Below are 10879 nucleotides of genomic sequence, written 5' to 3' on the forward strand. Positions count from 1 at the left end.
TGAACAAGCACGTCCCAACCCCATCCCTGGGTCGTGACAAGCCCACCAGCTTCCGCCTGGTGCGTCCTCGCACCACACACCGTACTAGAGGAAGTCCAGCTCTGATACCAAATTGTAACAGTCCGATCCTTCTCCAGTTAGTATTGTCCAATATCACTAGTGGGCCGGGCCATTACATTTGTGGTATCAGAGCCGCTCCGCGTGCAACCTTGAACGATGGTGGGGCAAACCTCAGCGAGGACGCTGAGTCCCATAAGGGGGGTGGATTGTAACACCCTAGGCAAATCCCACATCGACAAAACACGGGAGAGATGCTGGGTTCATAAGATGGAGGTTCCTAACTCCTAGTGACGCGTTTTAAAACCGTGAGGGCTTCGGCCCAGAGCGGACAATATCACTAGTGGGCGGAGCCGTTACACCACCTCTACCACAACAAGCACAACTAGACAAGACAGCTAGATTGGAATCTATGATTGAAACTCTACTTGTGAGCCATCAAAGTCAACAAGAAATGATTTCTCAATTAGCATCTAAAGTGGATCAAATGGCAACACACAACAATATGTTAGAGAATCAGATAGCTCAACAAGCTAGCTCTTCAAGTAATAAAGCATTTGGGAAGCTTCCTAGCCAACCAGAAAATTCAAGGGAGCATTGCAAGGCTATTACATTGAGAAGTGGAAAAATATTGAAGGATGGAGATAAAAAGATTGAAGAGAAAGTTGAAGAAAAGAAAAGCAGAGAAGGAGATGAACAAACCGAAGCTGAAGTTAGAATTGAAGCTGAGAAAGAAAATTCAATGGAAGAAAAAGGAAGTAAGGAGGGGGAGTGCAAAGAAGAAGAGCCCAAATACGTTGCACCTAAAGCCTACATGCCACCTTTACCATTCCCACAAAGGTTTCAGAAAGCAAAATTGGATAAACAATTTGGGAAGTTTTTGGAGGTATTGAAGTCTTTGCATGTGACTATTCCTTTCACTGATGCCTTAGCACAAATGCCTTCATATGCCAAATTTTTAAAGGAGATTTTATCTAACAAGAAGAAATTGGAGGAATTTGAGACTGTAGCTCTCACGGAAGAAAGCAGTGCTATTTTGCAAAATAAGCTTCCACCCAAACTGAAGGATCCTGGAAGTTTCTCCATACCATGTCACATTGGGGATATTAGTATAGATAAGGCTTTGTGTGATCTTGGAGCCAGTGTTAGTCTGATGCCATTGTCTATCTATGAGAAAGTGAAGATTGGAGAAATGAAGCCTACTACCATATCACTACAGTTAGCAGATAGGTCTATTAAATTTCCAATTGGGGTAGTTGAGAATGTTCCTCTGAAAGTTGGGAAATTTTTCATACCAGTGGATTTTGTGGTATTGGAGATGGAGGAGGATGTACACATTCCTATTATTCTTGGTAGACCTTTCCTTGCTACTGCTGGAGCTGTGATTGATGTAAAAAATGGGAGGCTTACATTAGAAGTTAGGGAAGAGAAAGTAGAATTCAATTTGTTTCAAGCAATGAAAAAGAAAGATGATTCAAACTCATGCTTGAGAGTTGATGTGATAGATGAAGAGGTTAGAGAAGTGCCTAAAAAGCAACATCCTAAAGATCCCTTAGAAGCTTGTTTGGTTCATAACATCAAAAAAGGGGATGAGATTGAAGAAGCTGCAGAATATGCTACAATTTTGGAAGGAAATCCACCATTGCCTATGGTTGATATTGAAAAGATTGGGAACTTGAAGCAAGAAACGACTTCATCATCAAAGTTTGAAAAAGGTGAAGCACCTAAGGTAGAGTTGAAACCTCTTCCAACAAATCACAGGTATGCTTTTCTAGGGCAAAATTCTACATATCCTGTGATTGTTAGTGCTAAATTGACTGATTGTGAGGTTGAAAAATTATTGAGAGTTCTTAGGAAGCATAGAAGGATAATTGGTTATACCATTGATGATATTAAAGGAATACATCCTTCTGTGTGCATGCATAGAATTTTGTTGGAAAATGACCATAAAGCCTCTCGAGAATCACAAAGGAGATTGAATCCAAATATGAAAGAGGTTGTGAAAAATGAAATCTTGAAATTGCTTGATGCAGGTATTATTTACCCTGTTTCTGACAGCAATTGGGTAAGTCCAGTTCATGTTGTACCTAAGAAAGGGGGCATCACAGTGGTGAAAAATGAAAATGATGAACTAATACCTACAAGAATCAGAATCGGATGGAGAATGTGTATAGACTATAGGAAATTGAATAAGACAACTAGAAAGGACCATTTTCCATTACCATTTATAGATCAAATGCTTGAGAGACTAGCTCATCATTCTTATTTTTGCTATTTGGATGGCTATTCAGGGTTCTTTCAGATCCCTATTCACCCAGATGATCAGGATAAAACTACCTTTACATGTCCTTATGGTACCTTTGCATACCGAAGGATGCCATTTGGACTATGTAATGCCCCTGCTACATTTCAACGATGTGTGATGTCCATATTTTCTGACATGATTGAGGGTATTATGGAAGTGTTCATGGATGATTTTTCTGTGTATGGTAAATCTTTTGATGAATGCTTATCTAACTTGTCTAAGGTTTTGCAGAGATGTGAAGAGTTCAATTTAGTTTTGAATTGGGAAAAGTGCCATTTTATGGTACAAGAAGGAATTGTTTTGGGACATCTTGTGTCAAACAGGGGTATTGAGGTGGATAAATCAAAGGTAGAAATTATTGAGAAAATGCCACCCCCAACATCTGTGAAGGGAGTGAGGAGTTTTTTGGGGCATGCTGGATTTTATAGGAGATTCATCAAGGATTTCTCTAAGATTTCTAAACCTCTTACCAATTTATTGAGTAAAGATGTGGAATTTAATTTTGATACTAATTGTATGAATGCTTTTTACAGGATAAAGGAAGCTTTGATATCTGCTCCTATTATGCAGCCACCCGATTGGTCATTACCTTTTGAGTTAATGTGCGATGCTAGTGATTATGCTATTGGGGCTGTTTTGGGACAAAGGAAAGATAAGAAGGTGTATGCAATATACTATGCAAGTAGGACCTTAGATGATGCTCAAATAAATTACTCTACTACAGAGAAAGAGTTTTTGGCAGTAGTATTTGCAGTAGACAAATTCAGGTCCTATCTTGTGGGGTCTAAGGTCAAAGTATACACGGATCATGCAGCTATCAAGTATCTTCTTCAGAAAAAAGAGGCTAAACCTAGATTGATAAGGTGGGTATTACTCCTTCAAGAGTTTGACTTGGAAATTAAAGATAAGAAAGGAGTAGAAAATGTGGTAGCGGATCATCTATCTAGATTGAGGCAAGAACAAGGAGACAATCTGGGAAAAGAGCCCTGTAACACCCTAGGCAAATCCCACATCGACAAAACACGGGAGAGATGTTGGATTTATAAGTTGATGGTTTGTAACCCCTATTGACGCGTTTTAAAACCGTGAGGGCTTCGGCCCAGAGCGGACAATATCACTAGTGGGCCGGCCTATTACATTTGTGGTATCAGAGCGGCTCCGCGTGCAACCTTGAACGATGGTGGGGCAAACCTCAGCGAGGATGCTGAGTCCCATAAGGGGGGTGGATTGTAACACCCTAGGTAAATCCCACATCGACAAAACACGGGAGAGATGCTGGATTTATAAGTTGATGGTTTGTAACCCCTATTGACGCGTTTTAAAACCGTGAGGGCTTCGGCCCAGAGTGGACAATATCACTAGTGGGCCGGGCTATTACATTTGTGGTATCAGAGCTGCTCCGCGTGCAACCTTGAACGATGGTGGGGAAAACCTCAGCGAGGACGCTGAGTCCCATAAGGGGGGTGGATTGTAACACCCTAGGCAAATCCCACATCCACAAAACACGGGAGAGATGCTGGATTTATAAGTTGATGGTTTGTAACCCCTATTGACGCGTTTTAAAACCGTGAGGGCTTCGGCCCAGAGCGGACAATATCACTAGTGGGCCGGCCTATTACATTTGAGGAAATTATTTGTGTTTATTAGTGATATTGATGAGTAATTGTGATGAACAAATTGATTGGCATGTGTTTACATGAATTGAAGAATTGTGAGTTAGGGTTTTTGACCTAACCTTGAGGAAATTGATGTGTGTCTTGAAATGGATGATGTTGAGATGATTTAATGACCATTAGAAGTGCTATATATGTTAAATGAAGTTTGTGGAGTTGGGAGAATTGAGTTTGGGAGTGTTGATTTTCATGCAGGAAAATCGGACTTTTGAGTCCAGTGCATTGTTTGAGTTATAACTGGAGTTGTGTTGCTCCAATTGGTATGAGGCCAATTGGAGATGAAACCTAGGACAAAATGCCCCATTTTTCATGAAGAAACCATGCCCAAATTCTGTCCATAAGTTGACCAAACTACCGTCCCAATTGAATGAACGGAAGCATGAAAAACACAAGTTTATACCATTGAATTCAAAAATTTTCACCTAGGGTCACATGCATCATGCAAGATTTATTTTTATCTATTTGATTTCAATGATAAACAACATATTAAAACTCTTTTAATATGTTTTTGGATCTGTATTTGCCATTTAAGATTTTAAAATTAATCAGATTAATTTTAGAACCCTAGATTAAATCAAGAACGATTACACTAACCTCTTGATGTGCTGCAGCGTGTCTGCGCCTTTGAGATTCGTCTTCAGGACACCAGATGTTGTCTCTCTAGCTTGTCCACACCAAGAACACCTATGGCAGCCCTTGAACAGCTTCTAAAGCTTTTTCTATTAATTAGAAATTCAAGTTACGCTTTCAAGAGATTAGAGATGTAAACAGGACACTAGAAACAATTTCTAGTGTTCTTAATTCAAGAGATTGATGGCTAATCTCTTTGAATTGATGAGAGATGAAGAGAAATAGCTGGAGAGGCTCAAAGTGGCATGACAAATGAGAGGAGAGGCTGCTGGTTATTTTTCTTTTCATAACCACACTTAAATAGCTAGGTTAACACATTAAACCCTTGCCACATGTCACCCTTTGATTAGCTCTAGGTTTAAGTGACCCAATCACATTGTGCCAAGTGTCAAACCTATATTTAATCTTGATTTTAATCATCTTACATGATTAAAAAAACATTTGGCAAGCTTATGTGTTATGCCATGTGTCACCATCTCATGGTGCCACGTGTCACACTGCAAAATGACCAAAATGCCCCTGTGTCTTAATTTTGAGTTCTTAACCCAAAATAATTATTTTCTTCTTCTAATTAATTTATATCAAATATAAATTAATTAATTAATCTCTATTAATTAATTTCTCATTAATTAAATTCATATTTAAACACTTTAAATATAAATTTAACTTATATTATACATCCAATAATCTAGATTTGGTTTCAAGTCATGCTAGGGACTTTGCAATCTAATTGCAAACCAAACCTATTTAATTAATCAATTAAACTCTTTAATTAATTAATTAAATTATATTTAAATAGGTGATAACTTGTGTATGTGTGTGACTTACTAGGCTCATCACTAATTGGCAATGAGACATGATATCAACTCTTAATATCATCAGAACTCTTTCTTACCATAAATGATTTCTCTAAATCATTTTATGAACCTCATAGACCATGGTTAACACCTAGCATAGCATGCCATGGCCACCCAATTAGTAATAAGATTTACCTTGAATGAACCTATAATCATATGTTACCATGCACTAGAATCTCTCTGTTACAAAATCCCAACTCAAGCTGGAGTCATGGTTTATGTCAAACTCCATTTGCTATGAATATTATGTTCTCTTTTAATTCCATTCTTGATTAAAAGATTTTCTCATCGAAACTCTTTTACGAATAAATCTATCTGTCTGGCAGAACTTGAAACATCAAGAACAATTAAATGAACATAGGATTTTATCTCTATTTACTTAGAGGAACAGATTCCATCTTGATCAACACCTACCTCCATATATAACTAGTAGGAGCCAACACATGCCCATATACCCATACACAGTACAAGTATGAAAGCAAGATATCAAACTCAAACTACCTATATACAAGATAATCGTGCTATCTCGGTCTAAAGATTATATGCATCGATATGATTTATGACAAAACATTGACAAGAGTAAACTCCATGTGCTTGTCATAAGTGTCACTGGTTCGGCCTACTTATCATTTATAAGTGCCTATCATGTTTGTTATATATGGCATGAGACTCACCATTCCATCTTATTTATATCTCATATAAATAACTTGGGAACAAACATGAATACAATCTTTCTGGATAAGTCATGTCCTTATTATGAAGTATCCTCGATTGTGAACCTATTTATGATACTTTGTGCTAGAAATATTGTCACTCATATTCTTAACAACTTAAGAATAATATTTCTAACAAAATATCAATGGACCTTTTCTATTACACATAAATATATTATGTAAACGGAAAAGTGGAAATGCCTTTTATTAATAAAAATATGTACAAGATACATACTAAATGATATGCTCTAGGGCATACTACTAACAATCTCCCACTAGCACTAGAGCCATTCATTACAATATCTTAGACCCATCTTCTCAAGATGTCGATCTAACTGAACTTGTGACAAAAGCTTAGTGAATGGATCAGCAGGATTTTTCAGCTGATGTTATTTTTCTGCATGGCTATATTGCCTTGCCCAACTACATCTCTGATAATATGGTAGTGCCTTTCTATGTGTTTGGATTTTGGTGAGACCTTAGTTCCTTAGCATGTATGACTGCTCCATTGTTGTCACAGTGAAATGGAACTGCTGACTCAATGGAAGGAACTACTGTAAGTTTTGTCACGAACTTCTTTATCCAAACAGCTTCCTTTGCAGCATCTGATGCAGCAATATACTCAGCGAGGACGCTGAGTCCCATAAGGGGGGTGGATTGTAACACCCTAGGCAAATCCCACATCGACAAAACACGGGAGAGATGCTAGGTTTATAAGTTGGTGGTTCGTAACCCCTATTGACGCGTTTTAAAACCGTGAGGCTTGACCGAGGCGGACAATATCACTAGTGGTGGGCCATTACATTTGACAAATGTAATGGCCGCCCACTAGTGATATTGTCCGCTCTGGCAAGCCTCACGCTTTTAAACGCGTCAATAGGGTTAACCACCAACTTATAAACCCGAGATCTCTCGTGTTTGTCGATGGATTTGCCTAGGTGTTACAATCCACCCCTATGGGACTCGGCGTCCTCACAGGTTTGCCCCACCATTGTTCAAGGTTGCACGCGAGCGGCGATACCACAAATGTAATGGCCCGGCCCACTAGTGATATTGTCCGCTCTGGGCTGAAGCCCTCACGGTTTTAAAACGCGTCAATAGGGGTTACGAACCACCAACTTATAAACCCAGCATCTCTCCCGTGTTTTGTCGATGTGGGATTTGCCTAGGGTGTTACAAGCCCCCAATAGATGATTATTTTCCTGATGAGCAACTGTTAGTAATCATGAATGCAAAAACCCCTTGGTATGCAGATTTTGTGAACTATCTAGTGTGTGGAATCCTTCCACTTGATTTAACATGGCAGCAAAAGAAGAAATTTCTTTTTGATGTGAAGGATTATGATTGGGAGGAGCCATTTTTGTTCAAGAGATGTGGAGATGGGCTGATTAGAAGATGTTTAGCTGATGAGGAGATAGGGAATGTTATCAAAGATTGCCATTCTTCACTTTATGGGGGTCACATGAGTGCGACAAAGACTGCAGAAAAAGTTCTTCAAGCAGGGTTCTTTTGGCCACACATGTTTAAGGATGTGAGGAAGTTTGTAAATGCATGTGATAGGTGTCAAAGGATGGGTAATATCTCAAAGAGAGATGAAATGCCCCTCCAAAATATACTGGAAGTGGAATTATTTGATGTGTGGGGCATTGATTTCATGGGACCTTTTCCATCGTCCTTGGGACACAAATACATTTTAGTTAGAGTAGATTATGTGAGCAAATGGGTTGAAGCTATACCATCTCCAACTAATGATGTAAGAGTTGTGATTAAATTCCTTAAAAAGTTCATTTTTACAAGATTTGGAACTCCACGTGCCATTATAAGTGATGGAGGTTCTCATTTTTGCAACCATCAATTTGAAAGATTATTGCAAAAATATGGAGTGAAGCATAAGATTGCAACACCCTACCATCCACAAACTAGTGGTCAAGTGGAGATCTCCAATAGAGAGCTAAAAAGAATTCTTGAAAAAACAGTGAATAGTTCAAGGAAAGATTGGTCACTAAAGTTAGATGATGCTCTTTGGGCCTATAGAACAGCTTTTAAAACTCCTATTGGAACTACCCCATTTAGATTGGTTTATAGGAAAGCTTGTCATTTACCTTTGGAGTTGGAGCATAGAGCATATTGGGAAAACTGCAGGAGAAAAAAGAATGCTGCAACTAAATGAACTTGAGGAACTTAGACTGGATGCTTATGAAAATGCCAAGCTTTACAAAGAAAGAACTAAGAGATGGCATGATAAGCATATTAGGAGGAAAGAATTTCAGGAAGGTGATGTTGTTCTTCTATACAACTCTAGGTTAAGGTTATTTCCAGGAAAATTAAAGTCAAGATGGTCAGGACCCTACACTGTTATATGGGTATACCCCTATGGAGCTGTTGAGATAGGTAATGAAACCTCAGGGACTTTCAAAGTTAATGGGCAGAGATTAAAGCATTATATTGTTGAAGAACCCACGCAAAGGGTCGTAGAGGTTTCATGGCTTAGTTCTCCAATCAGGGATGCTTAGAATTGGAGTGGAAGGTCAAGCTTAAGACCCTAAACAAGCGCTTCTTGGGAGGCAACCCAAGCGTATCCTTTTATAATTCATTAATTTTCCATTTCATTTCATTTTCAGTTTTCACCCTCATTAATCTCAAAAGTGACATTTGTTTATCTTTTGTAGGCCATTCATGAAGATTGGGCAAGTTTACACTTGTGGCAAAAACAAAGAATTGAAAGGAAGCAAGTATAAGCAACATTCTGCACTTTATGCAGTACCTGTGAACAGTATCACCTTTAAACTTGTGCTAAATTGCTGATGTTGCAATATACTTGATAGCACATGTTTGATTTTGTGTTTTGTGTAAATTCTGTGGAATGCAACCTGGATGAGGATCAATTTTGATATTTAGGACTGATGTGAGCTTTATTGAAGTGCAAAAATAGTGTTTGTTAAGTTTGACCTTTTAGTGTATACATAATTTTGTAGTTTGTTAGGAATTTACATGTTTTTGTTTGAATTGCTGCTAGTTTTTACAGTCTGCAGATTTTTGTTACTGTTCATGCTACTGTTCATGCTGCTTAAAAAGTCAATTTCTATGTCTTTTCTGCAATTTTTGAATGTTTGGAACTTGTCTCAAATGCTGCTGAAAATATGCTTTTGGTATAAGATCAGAAAGAAGATCATTTCATTAAGTGTGCAAAAGGTAGTCACAATTAGTGCCTTAATTGAAAAAAAATGCTTGCATGAGCTAAATGAAAATATATTGTGTTTGATGAGTGCTAAGAGATGATGAACTTAAATCCCTCAATTTTATGGTGTTTGTGTGTATTTGGTAATTGCTGAGGGTCATGATAGAATTCCATAGCTTGTGGACTGTTTTTGGCAAGCAAAACCACAATTTTGCCCAAAACCTGCCGAAACTTGCTGATGACATTGCTTGTCAAGCAGAGTCTTAAGCAAATTCTACTGAACCTTATGCTTAACCCCAAGCATGGCCCATCTTACAACAAGTCTGCCCCACAATTTAAAATAGCCTAAGATGTCCGCCAAATTTTCCAAAAGCCTCGCCCACACTCCCGATAAACCTCGTCGACTCCTTTCCCACGCCATTTCTTCCGGCAATCTTTACAGGAAGCCGAAAGGTTTCTTTCCTTTCATTAAAATGGTAAGAACTAAAATGTGGTCTTCCCACAAACCCAAACTCAGTAGATTTCGACATTCTGTCAAATCTAAAATGGGTACTCCATCCTCATTGCCCACAAACCCTAACCCCAGCCCCAGTCCGCCACTCCCTCAGTCACCACCACCACAAACGCCGCCATTACCACAATCACCACCACCTCAGTCACCGCCACTACCCCCAAGCCAAATACTACCTCTCATTCCGCCGACTCCCCTCTCGCCGCAATCCGAGCCGCAAAATGAAACACAAATTCTCGACACCCATTCCCCAGAACCTGTGCCTACTCAAACAAAAACAAAAGGCAAAACAAAAAGGGCCGCAGGTAGACCCAAGGAAACCCCTGTCGGAAAACGGAAACGAGTACCCTCTGTTCCTTTCAACCTAAACTCTCCACCTCGGCCGTCCTCTGAACCAGTCAGCAAAAGAACCAGGTCTTCCTCGCAAACCCCAGCACCAGCGGTCCAAACACCAGTAACTCAGTCTCCCTTACACTCTCCAGCACCTGCATCATCTGCAGATAATATCGAGGAGGTAATTTCTCCATTACCTTGGGCTTTTAGGGATATGGATATGAAAAAGACCTATGAGAAATTAGTTTCTAAAACTATTTTGGCAAACAAGTATATGGATGAGCAAATTTTGAAAGAATTAGGCATTTATGACTCTGTATTTGCCTATTTGAATGCTATTGGCTGGACTGATTTTGCTAAAATTAGGGAACTAGTGTACAAGGATTTAACCCTGGAATTTTTGAGTTCCCTAAGGCTGACTTTCAAACCAACAGTGCCTGAACATAAAGATATGATATATTTTCGATGTGCTGGAATTGATAGGGAGTTAGACATGGCTGCTATGAATGCAATTTTTGGTTTTCAGGATTCAGGGTATAAAAACATTGAGTGGCAGCAAACTGTTTATGACCCTGTTGAATTCTGGAAGGATATTGCACCTTTTGGGGGTTATTATAGTTAG

The 10879-nt window shown here is 39.0% G+C and overlaps 1 protein-coding gene across 1 annotated transcript; it reads left to right on the forward strand.

Moving 5' to 3' along the window:
* The first annotated feature begins 9958 nt into the window (after positions 1-9958).
* On the forward strand, positions 9959-10879 carry LOC131172882 (uncharacterized). Its single transcript, XM_058134417.1, has 2 exons — positions 9959-10438; positions 10784-10879. Exons 1-2 carry the CDS (start codon positions 9959-9961, stop codon positions 10877-10879), a joined length of 576 nt encoding a protein of 191 aa, XP_057990400.1.

This window comes from Hevea brasiliensis, chromosome 14, assembly GCF_030052815.1.
Source record: "Hevea brasiliensis isolate MT/VB/25A 57/8 chromosome 14, ASM3005281v1, whole genome shotgun sequence".
Lineage (NCBI taxonomy): Eukaryota > Viridiplantae > Streptophyta > Magnoliopsida > Malpighiales > Euphorbiaceae > Hevea > Hevea brasiliensis.

Coding starts and splice junctions, on each gene's coding strand:
- LOC131172882 (XM_058134417.1), top strand. CDS start 9,959: ATGGGTACTCCATCCTCATTGCCCACAAACCCTAACCCCAGCCCCAGT. Junction 10,439..10,783: donor CTGCAGATAATATCGAGGAG/GTAATTTCTCCA, acceptor TTTGGTTTTCAG/GATTCAGGGTATAAAAACAT.